The sequence below is a fragment of the Rana temporaria genome, chromosome 9 (assembly GCF_905171775.1).
Source record: "Rana temporaria chromosome 9, aRanTem1.1, whole genome shotgun sequence".
In the NCBI taxonomy this organism is placed as follows: domain Eukaryota; kingdom Metazoa; phylum Chordata; class Amphibia; order Anura; family Ranidae; genus Rana; species Rana temporaria.
In genome coordinates this window covers 52,237,729-52,257,327 of record NC_053497.1, presented here as the reverse complement: position 1 = coordinate 52,257,327, position 19,599 = coordinate 52,237,729, and the positions used below count along the sequence as shown (strand labels likewise).

General features: G+C 41.4%; 1 protein-coding gene across 2 annotated transcripts in view; it reads left to right on the top strand.

The window, feature by feature from the left end:
• Positions 1-19,599, top strand: part of LOC120913492 (serine/threonine-protein phosphatase 1 regulatory subunit 10-like) — a 43,210-nt gene that overhangs the window by 17,520 nt on the left and 6,091 nt on the right. For both annotated transcript variants that reach the window (XM_040323458.1, XM_040323459.1), the window contains 7 exons: positions 696-840; positions 941-1,120; positions 1,374-1,620; positions 2,256-2,331; positions 4,041-4,229; positions 5,165-5,279; positions 9,371-9,481. In XM_040323458.1, coding sequence (XP_040179392.1) covers positions 696-840; positions 941-1,120; positions 1,374-1,620; positions 2,256-2,331; positions 4,041-4,229; positions 5,165-5,279; positions 9,371-9,481 — 1,063 coding nt within the window. The remainder of the gene's footprint in view (positions 1-695; positions 841-940; positions 1,121-1,373; positions 1,621-2,255; positions 2,332-4,040; positions 4,230-5,164; positions 5,280-9,370; positions 9,482-19,599) is intronic.

Below are 19,599 nucleotides of genomic sequence, written 5' to 3'. Positions count from 1 at the left end.
ACCTCTAATGTCACTTCCGGTTTTCGGGCATAAAGAAATTATTATTTTTTGCTTTTGCTTTTAAAGGTAAATGAGACCTCCAGGGTTTTATTTTTTTTACCATAGATCTCTCACTAAAGAGGAACTGTCATCTTATTTATATTACAAGGGATGTTTACATTCCTTGGAATAAGAATAAAAATGATAAAAAAAAAAGTAAAATAATTAAGGTAAAAAGTAAAACGGCCCATCCCTCCGTGCTCACGCGCAGAAGTAAACGCATATGTAAACGATGTTCAAACCACACGTGAGGTATTGCTGCAATCGTTGGAGCGAGAGCAATAATTTAGCACTAGACCTCCTCTGTAACTAATGGGTAACCTGTAAAATTAGTAATGTGTCGCCTATGGAGATTTTTAAGTACTGTGGTTTGTCGCCATTCCATGAGCGTGCGCAATTTTAAAGCATAATGTGTTGGGTATCTTTTACTCGGCGTAACATAATCTTTTTAAAATCGTTTAAAGTGTTTTTTTTTTACAAAAGAATCGCGTTTGAAAGACCACTGCGCAAATACAGTGTGACATAAAATATTGCAACAATTGAAATTGTATTCTCTAGGGTGACCTGGGAAAAGTGTGTGGGCCGCTCAGGCTCAATAGGGAGTTAAGGTAACTGCTTTAAAGAGATCTAAAACAATGCCTGTTTTATTTATACAGCCCAGTCCATTTGACAGCAAGCCCCAAGGTGATGTACCAGCAGTCACCAAGCCCTCTTCTCCGGAACCAGAGCCCCCAGCTGAGGCAATGGAAGTGGAACGACCTGGAACTCCAGTTCCTGTTGAGCTCCCTGAGCCTATGGACAGTAAGGCATCATTCTATACTCTTCCAAGCTTTAACCTCTCCTGATTTTTCTCCTTCTGTGTATCTTTCTTATATGGCTAATTTGCTTCCCAATTTTGCAGCATCTGTGTCTGTGTCTGTATCTGCCCCTGCCCCTCCTCCGGCCCCTGCTGAAGTCAAACCACCTGAGAAAGAGGTTCCCCAACTAACAAAAAAAGGAAAGAAGAGGAAAACGGTTAGCTGGCCAGATGAGAGCCATCTTCGGGAGTATTTCTATTTTGAATTGGATGAAACGGAGAGAGGTACATTTTATAAATAATGTGTGTGTGTGTGTGTGTGTGTGTGTGTGTGTGTGTATATATATATATATATATATATATATATATATATATATATATATATATATATATATATATATATATATATATATATATATATATATATATATATATATATATTCAGCTACTTATATCCTTGTAATCTACTTGGCTCTATACTATATATCTTTGTCTGCTTTGTTCTTACAACAGTCTTTCCTTCTATGCCCACTTACAGTTAATGTAAACAAGGTTAAGGATTTTGGTGAAGCAGCCAAGCGAGAGATGCAGAAAGAATGTCAAGCGTTCCAAAATGCCCGCCGGGTTAGTCATGACACCATGGAGGAAGTCACTCCTTGGGTCCTTCCACGTCCACTGTTGCTCATAGGAGCACTTATAAAGATTGGGAGCAACAGCACAGAAAAGCGCACCCAAGCTGAACGGGAGATGGGCATTCTGCAAGAACTTTTTCTCTCCAAAGAGAGGTAAATATCAGTCTCAAGCACTTTAGAGCAAATTGCACATAAACCTTTTTTTTTTTTTTATAGTATTGTGTGTACACAATCTTTTAACCCTTTTACTGAGAGCTGTTTTTGTGTTTCTTGCGCACATTTAAAAAAATATATTAGACGGGACGATTAGTTGGAACCCCCAAACATTATATATTTTCTGAAAGCACACACTTTAGAAAATAAAATAGTTGTAGTTCTAATCTACACAATATTTGCAAAACAGTTTATCATGTGCAAAATTTTTGAAAAAAATAAGTTCAGTACTCCTATATTGCGATTGCGATATTGCGATACTTTAAAAGCTCCTACAGGTCATCACTTTAAAGTTGACTGCGAATGGTAGCCCTAGAATTGTTTTTACTCCAGCATGCTCAATGTAACGTGTATTGCAAGCCACAATTTACCCCCGATAGTTACCCCCCGATAGTTATGTTTAGGTTTGTGTGTACGTGGTGGTGGGCTTAACATTTTTTGAAGGTTGTGCGTTTAAGTGCTTTGGCACAAATACATTTTTTCCATTAAAAGTTGGCTTGTGGAGTGTGTTAAAAGTTTTTTTTTTTTTTTTTTCTTTTATACTGTCAAGTCTAAACTTTAAATTTTTTTTATAGTGTTCCTGACACCCCACATGAACCGGACCCTGAGCCTTATGAGCCGGCACCACCAAAGCTCATACCACTGGATGAGGTAAGTTAGAAGATAGGATTTTAACCACTTCAGCCCCGGACCATTTTGCTGGTCAATGAGCGGGCCACTTTTTGCAATTCGGCACTGCGTTGCTTTAACTGACAATTGCGCGGTCGTGCGACGTAGCTCCCAAACAAAATTGGCGTCCTTTTTTCCCACAAATAGAGCTTTCTTTTGGTGGTATTTGATCACCTTTTATTTTTTGTGCTATAAACAAAAATAGAGCGACAATTTTGAAAAAAAATGAATATTTTACTTTTTGCTGTAATAAATATCCCCCAAAAATATATAAAAAAAATATTTTTTTCCTGAGTTTAGGCCGATACGTATTCTTTTACATATTTTTCATTAAAAAAATCACAATAAGCGTTTATTGATTGGTTTGCGCAAAAGTTATAGCGTCTACAAGATAGTGGGTAGATTTATGGCATTTTTATTAATATTTTTTTTTTTACTAGTAATGGCGGCGATCTGCGATTTTTATCGGTACTGCGACCTTATGACGGACACTTCAGACTTTTTTGACACATTTTTGGGACCATTGGCATTTTTATAGCGATCAGTGCTATAAAAATGCATTGATTGCTGTAAAAATGTCACTGGCAGGGAAGGGGTTAACACTAGGGGGTGAGGAAGGGGTTAATTATGTTCCCTCATTGTGTTCTAACTGAAGGGGGGGGGGACTGACTAGGGGAAATGACAGATTGCTGTTCATACATTGTATGAACATGCGATCAGTAATTTTTCCCCCTGAAAGGACCGGGAGCTGTGTGTTTCCACACACAGTTCCTGAATCTCGGTCTGAAATGAGCGATCGCTGGTGCCCGGCGGTGATTGCGCCCGGCGGTCGGCAAGAGGTTAACCACCCCAATATTGCCATACGTGTGTGTATATGTATATATATATATATATATATATATATATATATATATATATATATATATATATATATATATATATATATAATATGGCCTCGTATTGAGGCTACAACCATGATCCTTATACTATTCTTTTCAGCCAATAATTATTTTTTGTGAAAAACTGATCGAGCGGCCATCTGCTCCGGGAACCTGATAATGGTGCAACCGGTCTATTCGCATTCGGTGAGCAGAGTGGCAAAAACGGAAGTTCCTGCCCCTCTTCTGTGGCATTAGAAACCGGAAGCGACCTTACGTCAAACCTGGTTTTTGGTTGGATTGTTGACAAACCGTTAATGGTTTTTACAGCAGCTGATCAAATTAGATACAGTGTAAAAATATTTTTTTTATATAGATAATAAAATAAAACATTTTTAACCTCCCCCCGTGATCATGTGCAAATGTGAACATACTTTTAGGTCCTGCAAGCATATGTAAACAGCAATCAAACCACATGTGATATATGGCCATGAACATCCGATTGAGAGCAATAATTCTAGCACCAGACTTCCTGTGTAACTCTAAACTGGTAAAGGCTTTTCTGTATGTATATATTGTATGTATGTTGCTACACCAGCGCCACTTTACCGCCAACGCGGCCGCGCCAGTAATGTGGAAGGGTTCTTTAGGAAAATTATACAAAGTTACACTTGTCCTTTGAAGTACATTGCTTGTTTTTCAGGTTAAAAGTAAAATCTGCCAGCTGGAGTAGCATATCGTATTTATTTATTATTATCTATAAACAATGTTTTATTACAATAAACAAGACACTTTTTTCTTTTCTTTCACCAGGAGTGTTCCATGGATGATAATTCGTACATTGTGTCAATGGACCAGAGTACCGGTTCTCAATCTCCGGACTTGTCATCTGGTGCTAAGCTGCCTCCTGTACTTGCCAACCTAATGGGCAGCATGGGAAATTTAAAGTCGCAAACAAACCCACTGCCGGGCACTGTGCAAGAGATTCTGACATCCATTATGGTGAGTAGATTCATATTCTACGCCGTTTGACAGACATGATCTTTTTGTACTAGTTAGTAGTAACACTGTTAGAATTAATAAATAATACACCATAGTACCCTTTCACACTACTGCATTTATTTCAGTTGAGGTGATTGCTAACTGGTAGCTAGAGGTTGCTGCATTATGGGTATATGCCTTTAAACCTTTTACTGCCACTGCTGTAAACCTTAAAGAAAAATAACCCTTGTGTTATTTCACCATAATGCATCCTATACAGTAGTTAAAGGGGCTGTTGAGGTACATTTTTTTCCCCCTAAATAGCTTCCTTTACCTTAGTGCAGTCTTCCTTCACTTACCTAATCCTTCCATTTTGCTTTTAAATGTCCTTATTTCTTCTGAGAAATCCTCACTTCCTGTTCTTCTGTCTGTTACTACACACAGTAATGCGAGGCTTTCTCCCTGGTGTGGAGAAAGCCTCTTGAGGGGGTGATCAGGAGTGTCAGGACGCCCACTAACACACAGCTCCTTTCTCTATCTGCAAAGAAGAGCGTGTCCTGACACTCCTGCTCACCCCCCCCCCCCTCAAGAGGCTTTCTCCACACCAGGGAGAAAGTGTTGCATTACTGTGTGTAGTTACAGACACAAGAACAGGAAGTGAGGATTTCTCAGAAGAAATAAGGACATTTAAAAGCAAAATGGGAGGATGAGGTAAGTGAAGGAGGATAGCACTAAGGTAAGGAAAGCTATTTAGGGGGAAAAAATTACCTTTACAACCCCTTTAATTATAAATTGTTTGTTGTTTTAATAAAAAAAACTACATTTACAATCACTTATGGCAAATTACACTTGCAATTTTCCTGTAGTAAATTGAGCCTTTTGAGTGTTTGTTTTGCATTTTTTATTATTTGTATATTTATCACTTTCCAATTTGGAAAATTGTTTCTATCTTGTAGGGAGCCCAGGGTAATGCCGAACCAGAAGATCTGATGAAGCAGCCAGATTTCTCCGATAAGATCAAGCAGCTTCTTGGGTCACTGCAGAATCAGAGTCAGGCCACACCAGCCCCAGGTGAGATTTAATTTTTACTAATGGTCACAAATTTATTACAGTGGGCTGTGTTTTTTTGTGACAAGCAAAAGTAACTAACCTACCTTAAAGCAAACATTCACTTTGATGCCTGCTATCGCCTACATAGCATTAACACTGAAATTCCTTGATTTTCAATGGGCAGCAGCGGTGGAGGAGCGGTAAACACACTGCTCCAAAGATGCGGCTAGCAGGACTTTTTTTTACCGTCCTGCTAGCGCGAGGGCTTTCACACTGAAGACAATGGAGCAGCTGTTTGAGGGTGGATTGCAGGCCCTATTTTTAATGCTATAGCGCCTGCAATACACCCTCAGTGTGAAAGGGGTCTAAACCCCTGTTTTTAACGCATACTGTTAGACAGGTTCGTTTGGTTGTCTGCGAGCTGTTTGGTAAGTAGGCTTGGGTTTTTCCTGGGAATTCCCCAGGCTTTGTTGTTACCATTCTTAATTTGGCAGGACCTACACCCTGAAGTCTGCTAAAAGAGTTTGCCTGCCTGGGAGGGCAGAGACTGTGTAGAGTGCCTGAACCCTGCCTGCGTCACCTTCTGTGTGGTGGTCTTTATTTGGGAGCCCTGGGCACATGCCTATCCTCTACTTTTTCCATTAAAGGTTTATTGTAGGTTTTCCAGGTACGACACTTTTGGCTAATGCACCATTTTCCAGAGCACAGCCAATGCCCCCCTTCTTGTCCCCCTTCTTGCCAGCTCCTGCTGGATGTCTTTGGTTTTCCTGCTGCCCTCAGTGACCAGGTCAAATTCAGTTTTAGCCCTTCTTGCTTCCACAAGCAAGTATTGGTATTTCCGTTTTACATACCTAGTATGACAGATCATAAATGGAAAGACAGCAGTGATCCATCAACCGTGCTGGGGGGGGGGGGGGCATGCAGTTTACCCTTATAAGCAGTGTTTCTCAACTTCTAAAGCCACAGCTCACTGTTAGGCTTTGGCCCCCTTCCTTCCGGACCTCACTCCAACTACAGATCCTGTAGCCTGGCATGGTGCAACCCAGCCTTCCATAGTGGGCTGCAGTGCCCCTCAACATCCCACAGTGCTGCCCAGCCTCCAACAGTGCTCCTAGATTGCTGCAGAGCTTCCAGCTACCTATAGGTCCTTGAGTGTAAACGGTGTCCCACAGTGCATATCCATCCCCTGCATTGCCTTCCATTCTCCCACAATGACACTGCAAAATTCCCAGCCTCCTAGAGAGCCCCCTTCAGAGACATATAACCCGTAGTTGCCCCAGCTCCCTCCAGAAACAGCCTTTATTTCCTTTTTACATATTTTGTTATATTCTTTGATACGCCCTGTACATTAAGGCTACTTTCACACTGAGGCACTTTACAGGCGTTTTAGCGCAAAAAATAGCGCCTGTAAAGCATTTCCCCTTTCACTCCAGTGTGAAAACCTGAGTGCTTTCACACTGGAGTGGTGTGCTTGCAGGACGCTAGAAAAAGTCCTGCTAGCCGCATCTTTGGGGCAGTTTATACACCGCTCCTAAACCGCCCTGCCTATTGAAATTAATGGGCAGCGCTGCCAAAGTGCTTTGGCAATGGCACTATTAACCCCATTCGGCCCCTAGCGGGGGTTTAAAACGCTTTACGCCAAATCTTTCACCGCTCCAGTGTGAAAGTAGCCTTATGAAAGTAGGATTTTTGTCTGACCTGTAAAACTCCTTTTCTTGAAGTGAATACAGAACATAGCCCCTTCTTGGATATGGTCCGCTCCTAGGCTCTATGCACACTAGCTTAAAAAAAGTTGCTTCTATGGGAGTTATGTGTTCTGCCTATAGAGACTACTGAATGGTATCCTATGTGTCCACGTACATTAGGATGATTACAGGCATATTTTGACCTCAGCGTTTCTGTTTTGAGCAACACTGGCAGAAAAAAAACCGTAAAGCTCTCCTAAACTCATCTAAACTTTGTACAAAAAATGCTCTATTTCTTACTGCCAAGAAAACATACCTTTTTTTTAATTCCAGTTTGCATGGAGCCTTACTACTGCTTGCTAATCAAACTAAGGCATGCTGGGTGTGGTAGGGGTCAGTGTTGCCAACCTACCGGATTGAAATTTACTGGCACGACACCCAAAATTTACTGGCACAGCCCGTTTTTACTGGCATTTCACAAAAGTTACTAAATTACATTTTTAGGTGCAAATTTCGGTATTTAGGCTACAAACAAGTACGCTAGGCAAATAGCAATGTGATTTAAGGTAAAAAAACATATTTTTGTTATTTTCAATATATAATAAGGGCAAATTTTTTAGTCGCATCACCCCCCTCTGCGGTGCCACAATCTCCCCCTGTCTCCAATTTCCTCCAGGCCCCCTGCCTCCATTGTCCCCTGCCTCCATCCCCCTCTGCTGTACCACCAACAACCCCTGTCTCCATCCCCCACCCTCTGCGGTGGCACCATCCCCCTCTGCTGGGCCACTAACACCCCCTGCCTCCAATCTCCCCCTGCCTCCATCCCCCTCTGCAGTGCCACCGCAGCCACCATCACCCCCTGCCTCCAATTTTCATGCGCAGTTCCAAGCCGAACTGATCTCGGCTATTTTTACTGGCACATTCCCGCAACCATGGACATACGGAATATACGGACGGTTGGCAACACTGGTAGGGGTTATACTGGAAACTGATAGCCAAAGCTGTAACACAAACCAAGTCTCCTAAATGAATTCCATCAAATGTCCTGTAATATATTCCAAAGATCACCTTTTATTTTATGAAATGTATTTTTAAATTTTTTTTTGTTTGTTTTACAAATGTAAATTAAATCAATTTTTAGTATGTTTGACATAATTCCTCATTGTATATACAGATCTATTAAACTGTTTTCTTTTCCAACAATTTGTATTAAGGTTATAAAGCATACCGATCTAAAACCATACAATACAGTATAGAAAAGTACTGGTACATGATAACATTACACCATTGGTCGCTAAGGAACCAGTATAACGCAATTTTGGACTATAATTCTTAAAGCGAAGTTCCACTCGGGTTTTGTGTTTTATTAAGGCCTGATTCACACTTGTGCAGGTTGCTGTTTGCATATTGCAGCAGGTGCATTTTGCGTTTTTTCAATACACATCTATAAACCATTGAAGTCTATGGAACCAAAAAACAGTAATAAAAACCCTGGCCCTTTCCATAAAATGCACAGATGTGAACTACATCCATGGAAAACCATGTTAAATGGACTGTAGTGTGTTTCTGCAAAACTAAAAATGCCTAGGTGTGAAACAGGCCTTAAAGTCAGCAGCTACAAAAAGTGTATCTGATGACTTTTAATAAACACACACTCACCTGTCCCATGGTCCAGTGATGCGGTCGTTCCAGCGATGTGGCCACCTAGCTCTCTGTTCTTTCCCTCGGTTTTCTCTGGTGCCGGCATCACAAGTGTGGGCACCCGGCAATGACAGCTTGCGGCTGCACCTTCTCGGTGGCCGGGCAATCTTCTGGGACCTGTGACATGTCCCAGAATATTGAGGGGAGAGGAGAACTTCCACTCAAGATGCCTAGATGGCCCGAGCAGAAGTGGGAGCTGGGTACCTGTCAAAACTGGTACCTAAACCCAAAAAATGATATGCCAAATGTGGCATGTCAGGGGGTTAGGAGTCCTTAAAACGGAAGTTCCACTTTTGGGTGGAACTCCACTTTAAGAACAGAAGATACATCCTCCGGAGAGGAACTGCATGACTGGGGGACGCTCTCATCTATCTTGAAGTTTATTTTCTGGAGATCCTGCTAGTACCAGCACCTCTGTTGCAGACGGACAACGCTAAGCTGCTGCCTTACAATTGGCATCAGTGTTGCCAGCCTGCCACTTGCACTCCGCCATTCAGCACTTAGACTGCCTATCGGGTCTCTATATGCCTTTTTTTCTTTTAAAGGAAGTACAAGCATATTTACTGGAAGGTTCAACAGAATTAAAAATGTTACATAGTGGACTCTGAAAAACCTGCCATTATAATATGATTTGTCCTAGATCTAATTTATTTTGTCCATCATACCTCTTTAAAAATCTTGTAGGATTTTGGTCTAATTTTATATTCCTTATCTCTTTTTCGACAGGACCAGGGATGCTAGGACCCATGTCTACCACCAGTGGCTTTCCACCACCCACTCCTAAAAACCCACCACAGCTTCCCCCACATCATTTTCCACCACCGGGGCCATTCCCAGGTAATTTATTTGTCTTGGTTTATCATGATTTTGTTTTTGGAGGTTTAAATATTTAGTGACCACCCGCCCCGCAATGAACTGCAAACAAGTGGCCATTGTAGGCAAAGTGACAAACCCATACATCGATACCTATTTCTAATGCCGCGTACACACCATCACTTTATGTGATGGAAAAAAACGTCATTTTCTGTAAAGTAAAAAACGACGTTTTTGAAACTTCAATTTTCAAAGACGAAGTTGCCTACACACCATCGTTTTTTTCACAATGCTCTAGCAAAGCGAGGTTACGTTCACCACTTTTTTTCCATTGAAGCTCGCTTCATAACTAGCTTCTGGGCATGCGCGGGTTTAAAAACGTCGTTTTTTGCTACACACGGTCAATTTTCGTGAAACAAAAAACGACGTTTTGAAAAACGACACATAAAATTGAAGCATGCTTCAATTTTTTTTTGTCGTTTTTCACAAGACATAAAACAACGTTTTCCCCCACACACGGTCATTTAAATTGACGTTTTTAAAAATTTCGTTTTTTTTTCATCACATAAAATGATGGTGTGTACGCGGCATGAGTTTAGGGCATGTGCAATCGCAACCCAGAGCTCTTGTGTTGGTAAACAACACAAAGCTTTGTACAGAGGGGGTGATCCGTCAAGGAAATATAGGCTACTTTAACACTGAGGGAGTTTTCAGGCGCTTTAATTTAGCGCTGGAAATAGCCTCTGAAAAGTGCCTGGAAACCGCCTCCCATTCATTGCAGTGTGTCACTTACACTGTGGCGGCGCTCTTGTGGGGCGGGTTAGGAGCACTGTATTTAGCGCTCCCAAAACGCCCTGCCCATTGCTGTAAAACTGTACTTTTTACCTTTTTATTTTTTTGGTAAAAAGCGCCCGCTAGCAGCTGAAAAGCACCACTAAAACAGCTGGGTGTCCAAGTGTGAAAGTAGCATAACTGAGAGACCTCTTGGTAAAAGCAGCAAACTGTACACACATTACACATAGTTAGGCACATATTTAAACCCCTTGATCGCCCTAGATGTTAACCCCTTCCCAGCCAGTGTCATTAGTACAGTGACAGTGTATAGTAGTATTACTGGTCACTGGTGATGTCGGTGTCAGTCAGTCGTCGTCGTCCCCCCCCCCCCCCCCCCAGCGTCGGTTAAAAATCCCTTTATAATCACTTTACAGTCCTGCTGAAAATTATGAGTGCTATATAAACAAGTGAATGCAAACTTGCATTGTTACTGAAGTAATGCTTGTCAGCAAATGTATGTAATAAAGATGAACACAGAAGCTTAAAGTGGATGTAAACCCAATTCATGAAATTTGAGCTGGGCACATATATCTGCAGTATTTTGTTATCTCTCTTCAAAGAGCTACCTTATATACTCGAGTATAAGCCGACCCAAATATAAGCCGAGGCACCTAATTTTACCACAAAAAAATGGGAAAATGTATTGACTTGAGTATAAGCCTAGGGTGTCCATGTGCATGCCTCAATGTGTCCATGTGCATGCCTATGCCTCACTGTGTCCATGACTAGACTTACGTTTAACATGGGAATATATAGGAGGAGTCCAGGGGACCTACGGTCGGCCGGTAGCGGGGCCCCAAAGTTACCTGAGGAATTACCGTTTAACATGGGAGTCTATGGAAGGGGTGTAAGAAAAATGGAAAATGGAATGGGGTGGTGGCGCTGCCCTACTTATAAACTGTGTAAATATTAAAATATAGTAGACAGTGACCCTAAGAGGTACGTGAATAAGTGAATAAGTAAATGTTAGTAAACCGTGGAAACCAACAAATGCTGGGTAGTAAGTGTAATATCAGTGACCAGAAGCTAGCATGTAAAGACTGAACTCAACCAAAGGTGGTACACTATACGAGTAACCCAAGCTGTGCTATCACTACTAGGCTAAGCGCTAGCCTGTGTGTGTGTTTCCACTATGTGGGTGCAATATACTCATAAGACCCATAAACATATGGGAAGTGAAATATAATAATAAATGCAGACAGTAACTCAATTAGTAAAATACAGTGAGACAATCAATCATCATAGATATTGAGTGTATAGAAGATAAAAAATGAAAAAATGAAAAATGGAAAATAAAAATAGTCCAAAACTGTGAAGCAATATAAAGGACAGTCTTCATACAAAGTGCCAATTAAATGATTTAACAAGGGATAAAGTCCATCCAAGAATTGAAGGGATCCGTGCTTGTAAAGGTGCACCTAAAAAGGTGGGTGCTCAATTGAACATTGGTGACAATTCCACGCAGTGATCACGGTGCTCCCCCTTTGGGTCCCCACTCACCAGAGGCACTAACCCCTGCAGGGGTACAGTGCAAGAAGTATGCCTCCAACGATTCTAGGATCTCCCACGGTTCCTCTGGTGTCCTTGGTGTTTCCTTTCCTCCTTATTGGTGGAATTCCGGGTTCAGGAATGGGGGTACCGTTTATTGGTCAGCAATCCTCCAACAAAGCAAATGAACTAGCATAGCGTAGTATGTTTGATCAAACGCTGATTTATTAACACTAGCAATGACATGCGCAGTGTATAAAATGTAAAAATAATAATAAATAAAAATACTGGGTAATAAAAAACAATAGAGCAAGGAATGTACTCTATGTAGGATAAAAACTAAAAACCGAAGTAGCAGGTGGAGTGGCTAACAAAAGCTAGCATAACTCCTAGCGCCGCACTGCGTGTACCAGGAAGTGTCGGCAATAGCCTGGAAACGGCGTGCGTTCCACCAACGACCAGCTGGAAACCGGAAGTGCGTGCGTGTATGCGTGTATCCGCTTTACGTACGTTTCGTTCGGATACGTCTTCAGAAGCGGGTGCACGCATACAGCAGAGGGTTGCCCATATAGCCGACTTCATTATGCAAACACCTCCCACCAGCGGCGGTAGCCAATCGTGTTTATTTGCATTGGTTTCCCATCGAATCATATATAAAGGGGGTGAGCCCTTGGATCGTTCTATTTGCATATTTATGCCTCGGCGTCCCAAATGAGGCCAATAATATAAATGAAACGTCAGCAATATGAGCGCAGATCTATAAACACTACTAATGTCACAGTATAACAATAGGCAACCTGCTCTGCTGTAGTGAGCCCTAAATGGACAATCATGGGCAAGTATAGATATACAGACTGAATAAAGGAAATTGTATAAAGGTTGAATGAGGGAAATATAAGGTATAAGGTACAAGTAGGTGTATAGTTCTAGGGGGATAAGGTCAAATATATGAACCAGGGCCCAACTATCATAGGCTAGTAGTTGGAGAACGAAATATCCCCTCGGTCTTAGGTGGCTACATTTAAAGATGAAAGGTGTATATGGAAAATGTATATTAAAGCCACCATAATCTCATGGCAGTCCAATGGTAGGTAAAAGATGAATAATAATTGATAATTAGTTAGCAAACAAAGGAGAATGTTAGCTAGTAATATATGAAGAGGCTCCCAAAGTGATCTTAATGGTGATCCTTACTAAGTAATATAGATATTAGTAATTACCTCAAAAGGGTAAATATCTAGAGATTATCTTATTGAGGACTATTCTCTTATTAAAGTAGAGACCTTCTAGGTGATGGGCAGAAGTGTAGTTATGATGCACGGTCTAAATGACCTATTGACAACATTTATAGTAGAAGTGCACATAGATGAATGTGAATCTCCCCATATCCGCTAAATGGTCATCAGTCAGATAGAGTTTGAAATAAGAGGGACAAAAATATATATCAGCGGGTGGTATGATACATAACCCAGCTAACCATAAAATTCTGTATCACCCCAAAGAAGGTGGGGGTGTGCAGAATTGGTGAAATCCCATACGGTATGTCAAAGAATGGGGGGCGACGAGCTAATTTGGAGGTGGAGATCTCGCCTAGTAAACGAATAGTGCTCAGAGTTAGTCAGATTGGTAAAAGATGGTACATATGTCTCGTTTTAAATGGTCAAATTCAGGGGTTTGCCAAGAAACAGTTTAAATCTATGTCCTTATTTAACCCATAAGGCGCCAATGTTCCCAGACGGTAGATCCAACTGGTTTCGTTCTGGGAGATGGCGGTGGTTTTATTGCCACCTCTCCAGTTGTCTTTTACGAGGTCTATACCGTAAAAAATCAAGCCACTAGGGTCTTTGTGGTGGACCTCTTTAAAGTGGCGTGAGAGGTAATGTTTGTCATATCCTGTTTTGATCCTATTTATATGTTCACGAATTCTCACTTTAAGAGGTCTGGTGGTTCTTCCCACATATTGTAGGTGGCAGGGACATTCGATGATATACGTCACATGGGTAGTGCTGCAGGTGATGAGTTCTTTGATCTTGTATTCTTTAAAGTCAGTTCTTGATTTGAAACTCATTTTTCGTCTCGGTTGGTTTTTGCTCACTCTGCAAGGCAGGCATTTCTGGCATTTATAAAAACCTTTAAGTTCAGGGCATATATTGACTGATTTTGGTGGGTCTATGACATTATGCACAAGGAGATGACGAAGAGAAGGGGCACGCCTGTAAATGAAATTGGGTTTTTTCCCCAGTATTTTAGTAAGAGCATGGTCTTCTTGTAGGATTGGCCAGTATTTTTTGATTATGTGCTCAAAATCCTTATATTGAGAGTTAAAACCTGTGATGAATGCTACATTTCGCTTATTCTGCTTGTTCTTTATTTTAGGTGCCAGCATGTTGTTCCTATCCATGTTAAGAACTTCTTCTTTCAATTTTAACAGGTTTTGCTCCTTGTACCCCTTTTCCTTGAATCTATCTACGATTATGTCGGCTTGTATTTTGTAATCTGCAATCGAACTACAATTTCTCCGGAGCCGCATCATTTGTCCTTTAGGTATGTTTGACTTCCACCTAGGGTGGTGGCAGCTGGCTGATGGAATGTATCCATTGCGGTCCGTTGATTTGAAATGTGTTCTGGTCTGTAATGTTGAGCCGTCTTTGAAAATCTGAAGATCAAGGAAATCTATGCATTCTCTATCGCATTTTCCCGTGAAGGTGAGGCCATATCTGTTGGAGTTCAGCTCCTCTAGGAATTCCTGGAAGCTGTCGATCGTCCCATCCCACAAGATAATGACATCATCGATATACCGACGGTATAGTTTGATATGGGGAATATTTCTATTGTAAACGTATTCCTCTTCCCAACAGTCCATTAATAAATTTGCAACACTGGGGGCATAACGTGCCCCCATCGCCACGCCTCTGGTTTGAACGTAGTAAGTTCTGTTGTACCAGAAATAATTACATTTCATGGCCATTTCAAGTCCTTCTACAATGAAATTAATCTGTTGTTGCTTTAGCCCTGTGCTTTGATGTAGTGCTTTTTCCACCCCCATAATGCCATCTTTCTGTGATATACTGGTGTACAGTGAGTTGACATCTATAGTAGCTAGTAATAGATCTTGTACTTCGTCAATATGTTGCAATTCGTTAATAAGTTGCAGGCTGTCCCGAAGATGTGATCTCCCCTCTTTAACAATCGGTTGTAGGTAAGTGTCCAAATATTCCCCCAGACGGGAAAAGATGGAGTTTATCCCGCTTATAATGGGGCGACCTGGGGGTTTAAGCAGTCTCTTATGGATCTTCGGAGTGTAGTAGATCACTGGAGTTTTAGTGGAGTTAGACACCAGATACTCTGCCTCCTTCTTATTGAGTATCCCCATGGTGGCACCCTTTTTGACATATTTAGTCAATTTTTTGATGTATCTCGCTTTCGGGTTGCCTTTGAGTTTTTTATAGGTGTTTTCAACCCTCAATAGGTTCTCCATTTCTTCCTCATACTCTGCTTTATTTAGGATTACCAATCCACCCCCCTTGTCAGCTGGTCTGATAATAACCTCATTTTTGTTGCCAATCTCCTTAATAGTTTTCCACACATTTTTATTTTTATTTTTAAATGTTTTCTGTAGTTTCCTTAAATCCCCCTCCACCATCTTTTTAAACGCTCCTATACACTGGTTGCCCGGTGTGTTGGGATTAAATGTGGAGTTATTCTTCAAGCTAGTTTGAATATACTCTGAAACTTCCATAGCACTCTCCTCTGTGTTATTCAGAAAGAATTTTTGTAGGTTAAGTTTTCTAAGGAATTTCTGGAGGTCGATGAAGACCTCGAATTGATCTAGAGTTTTTTCTGGGGCATATTTAAGGCCTAAATCTAAAATGTGTAGCTCGTCTTGGGTTAATTGGATATTGCTGAGATTAAATATACCTTTCCCTAATGTTGCCTTTGGCGTTTTCTTCTGCCCTCCCCTGCACCCTCTGGTGCGTTTTCTCTTTGGGTTTGCTCCAATTCCTGATTGTAGGATCTGTTGTTCCATGGGTTGGGATAAGGTCCCTGACCTTGGTACGGTTGATTTCTTTGGCTTTCTCCTCTTCCTGACGGTCGTATCTGGGTAGCCCCTCGGTTGCCATTCCCCCCTCTCCATCCAGGGTTTCCATAGCCTGTCCTTGGCCTCCATCTTCCTGGTGGACGAGTGTTGTGGCCACCTCTGTGAAAATCCCCATAATCCCTCGTATCTCTTCCTTGGTTGTAATAGGGATCATATGGGTACTGATTTCTTCCTGGGGAATTTCTATTGCGACTCTGTGACCTCCACCTAGGGGGGTTTCTGTTGCGGCTTTGTGACCTCCATCTAGGGGGGTTAGGGCTCCTTTGGTACTCATCATCATGGTATCTGACCCTTCTGTTGTCAGGCCTCGCCTGTTGACCCCTAGGTGTGTGAACAGTGTTTTGTATGAATTCCCTCGGTCTATCAGGTGCTATTAAATCAGTGATGTCTCTCAAGGAGCTGTCTTCTGGATTATTCATCAGGTTCAGTTCATTTTCATCCAAGAGTGTGTCATCGAGGTTTTCACTAGGTTCCTCCATGGAGGCTTGCCATTTGTAGACTTGCGCGTTTTTATAATCTAGAGCGTCTCTTTTGAATTTCTTTTGTTTTTTAGTCTGTATGTCACTATCGTATTTTTTAATCACATCCTGCAATTCTTTAGTTTTATCTTTATAGTCCTGCTGGTTTGCAAATGGTAGCAGTAAATTTTGGATTTCTTTTATGCTTTGTTCTATTGCCTTAAGTTTAAATTTCCTCCTCTTAACAATTTTGTGTAAAAGCTCATTTTCACATGTGTTAAAAAAATGGTACCACTCATTCATAAGTTCTGCATCATTAATATTGTCATTGGGGTGAACATCCCATCGTAGTCTCCTGGGGGTCATCTTTTCCTTAATATAGGTTTCTAAGGTGGCAACATCCCACCATACTCTGAGTTGTTTTTCCATAGTATGTCTTAGCTGTTTGACCAGCCCCTGCATATCCTGTCTATTGGTGGTGCCATCTTGACTAAAGATACCCCCCAGGTCTATGTTTCTACTATTCATGTAGCCAAAAAGGTCCATAGCAGCAGTAGACATACACCAAAGGTGTAGGAAATAGTATAAAAAAGGAAATGAACCGCGCTTAGGACCCACCAGGGCTAGTACAGATGTAGAATACTATAGTGTGAGGCCAATCAGTGCCAACGAAATAGTTAAATAAATAACAAATATGAAAAGTAAAAGGTTAGGCTGCAGCCCCCCAAGAACAATTCCCCGAGGGGAAAGGCTATAAGAAAAATGGAAAATGGAATGGGGTGGTGGCGCTGCCCTACTTATAAACTGTGTAAATATTAAAATATAGTAGACAGTGACCCTAAGAGGTACGTGAATAAGTGAATAAGTAAATGTTAGTAAACCGTGGAAACCAACAAATGCTGGGTAGTAAGCGCGGTTCATTTCCTTTTTTATACTATTTCCTACACCTTTGGTGTATGTCTACTGCTGCTATGGACCTTTTTGGCTACATGAATAGTAGAAACATAGACCTGGGGGGTATCTTTAGTCAAGATGGCACCACCAATAGACAGGATATGCAGGGGCTGGTCAAACAGCTAAGACATACTATGGAAAAACAACTCAGAGTATGGTGGGATGTTGCCACCTTAGAAACCTATATTAAGGAAAAGATGACCCCCAGGAGACTACGATGGGATGTTCACCCCAATGACAATATTAATGATGCAGAACTTATGAATGAGTGGTACCATTTTTTTAACACATGTGAAAATGAGCTTTTACACAAAATTGTTAAGAGGAGGAAATTTAAACTTAAGGCAATAGAACAAAGCATAAAAGAAATCCAAAATTTACTGCTACCATTTGCAAACCAGCAGGACTATAAAGATAAAACTAAAGAATTGCAGGATGTGATTAAAAAATACGATAGTGACATACAGACTAAAAAACAAAAGAAATTCAAAAGAGACGCTCTAGATTATAAAAACGCGCAAGTCTACAAATGGCAAGCCTCCATGGAGGAACCTAGTGAAAACCTCGATGACACACTCTTGGATGAAAATGAACTGAACCTGATGAATAATCCAGAAGACAGCTCCTTGAGAGACATCACTGATTTAATAGCACCTGATAGACCGAGGGAATTCATACAAAACACTGTTCACACACCTAGGGGTCAACAGGCGAGGCCTGACAACAGAAGGGTCAGATACCATGATGATGAGTACCAAAGGAGCCCTAACCCCCCTAGATGGAGGTCACAAAGCCGCAACAGAAACCCCCCTAGGTGGAGGTCACAGAGTCGCAATAGAAATTCCCCAGGAAGAAATCAGTACCCATATGATCCCTATTACAACCAAGGAAGAGATACGAGGGATTATGGGGATTTTCACAGAGGTGGCCACAACACTCGTCCACCAGGAAGATGGAGGCCAAGGACAGGCTATGGAAACCCTGGATGGAGAGGGGGGAATGGCAACCGAGGGGCTACCCAGATACGACCGTCAGGAAGAGGAGAAAGCCAAAGAAATCAACCGTACCAAGGTCAGGGACCTTATCCCAACCCATGGAACAACAGATCCTACAATCAGGAATTGGAGCAAACCCAAAGAGAAAACGCACCAGAGGGTGCAGGGGAGGGCAGAAGAAAACGCCAAAGGCAACATTAGGGAAAGGTATATTTAATCTCAGCAATATCCAATTAACCCAAGACGAGCTACACATTTTAGATTTAGGCCTTAAATATGCCCCAGAAAAAACTCTAGATCAATTCGAGGTCTTCATCGACCTCCAGAAATTCCTTAGAAAACTTAACCTACAAAAATTCTTTCTGAATAACACAGAGGAGAGTGCTATGGAAGTTTCAGAGTATATTCAAACTAGCTTGAAGAATAACTCCACATTTAATCCCAACACACCGGGCAACGAGTGTATAGGAGCGTTTAAAAAGATGGTGGAGGGGGATTTAAGGAAACTACAGAAAACATTTAAAAATAAAAATAAAAATGTGTGGAAAACTATTAAGGAGATTGGCAACAAAAATGAGGTTATTATCAGACCAGCTGACAAGGGGGGTGGATTGGTAATCCTAAATAAAGCAGAGTATGAGGAAGAAATGGAGAACCTATTGAGGGTTGAAAACACCTATAAAAAACTCAAAGGCAACCCGAAAGCGAGATACATCAAAAAATTGACTAAATATGTCAAAAAGGGTGCCACCATGGGGATACTCAATAAGAAGGAGGCAGAGTATCTGGTGTCTAACTCCACTAAAACTCCAGTGATCTACTACACTCCGAAGATCCATAAGAGACTGCTTAAACCCCCAGGTCGCCCCATTATAAGCGGGATAAACTCCATCTTTTCCCGTCTGGGGGAATATTTGGACACTTACCTACAACCGATTGTTAAAGAGGGGAGATCACATCTTCGGGACAGCCTGCAACTTATTAACGAATTGCAACATATTGACGAAGTACAAGATCTATTACTAGCTACTATAGATGTCAACTCACTGTACACCAGTATATCACAGAAAGATGGCATTATGGGGGTGGAAAAAGCACTACATCAAAGCACAGGGCTAAAGCAACAACAGATTAATTTCATTGTAGAAGGACTTGAAATGGCCATGAAATGTAATTATTTCTGGTACAACAGAACTTACTACGTTCAAACCAGAGGCGTGGCGATGGGGGCACGTTATGCCCCCAGTGTTGCAAATTTATTAATGGACTGTTGGGAAGAGGAATACGTTTACAATAGAAATATTCCCCATATCA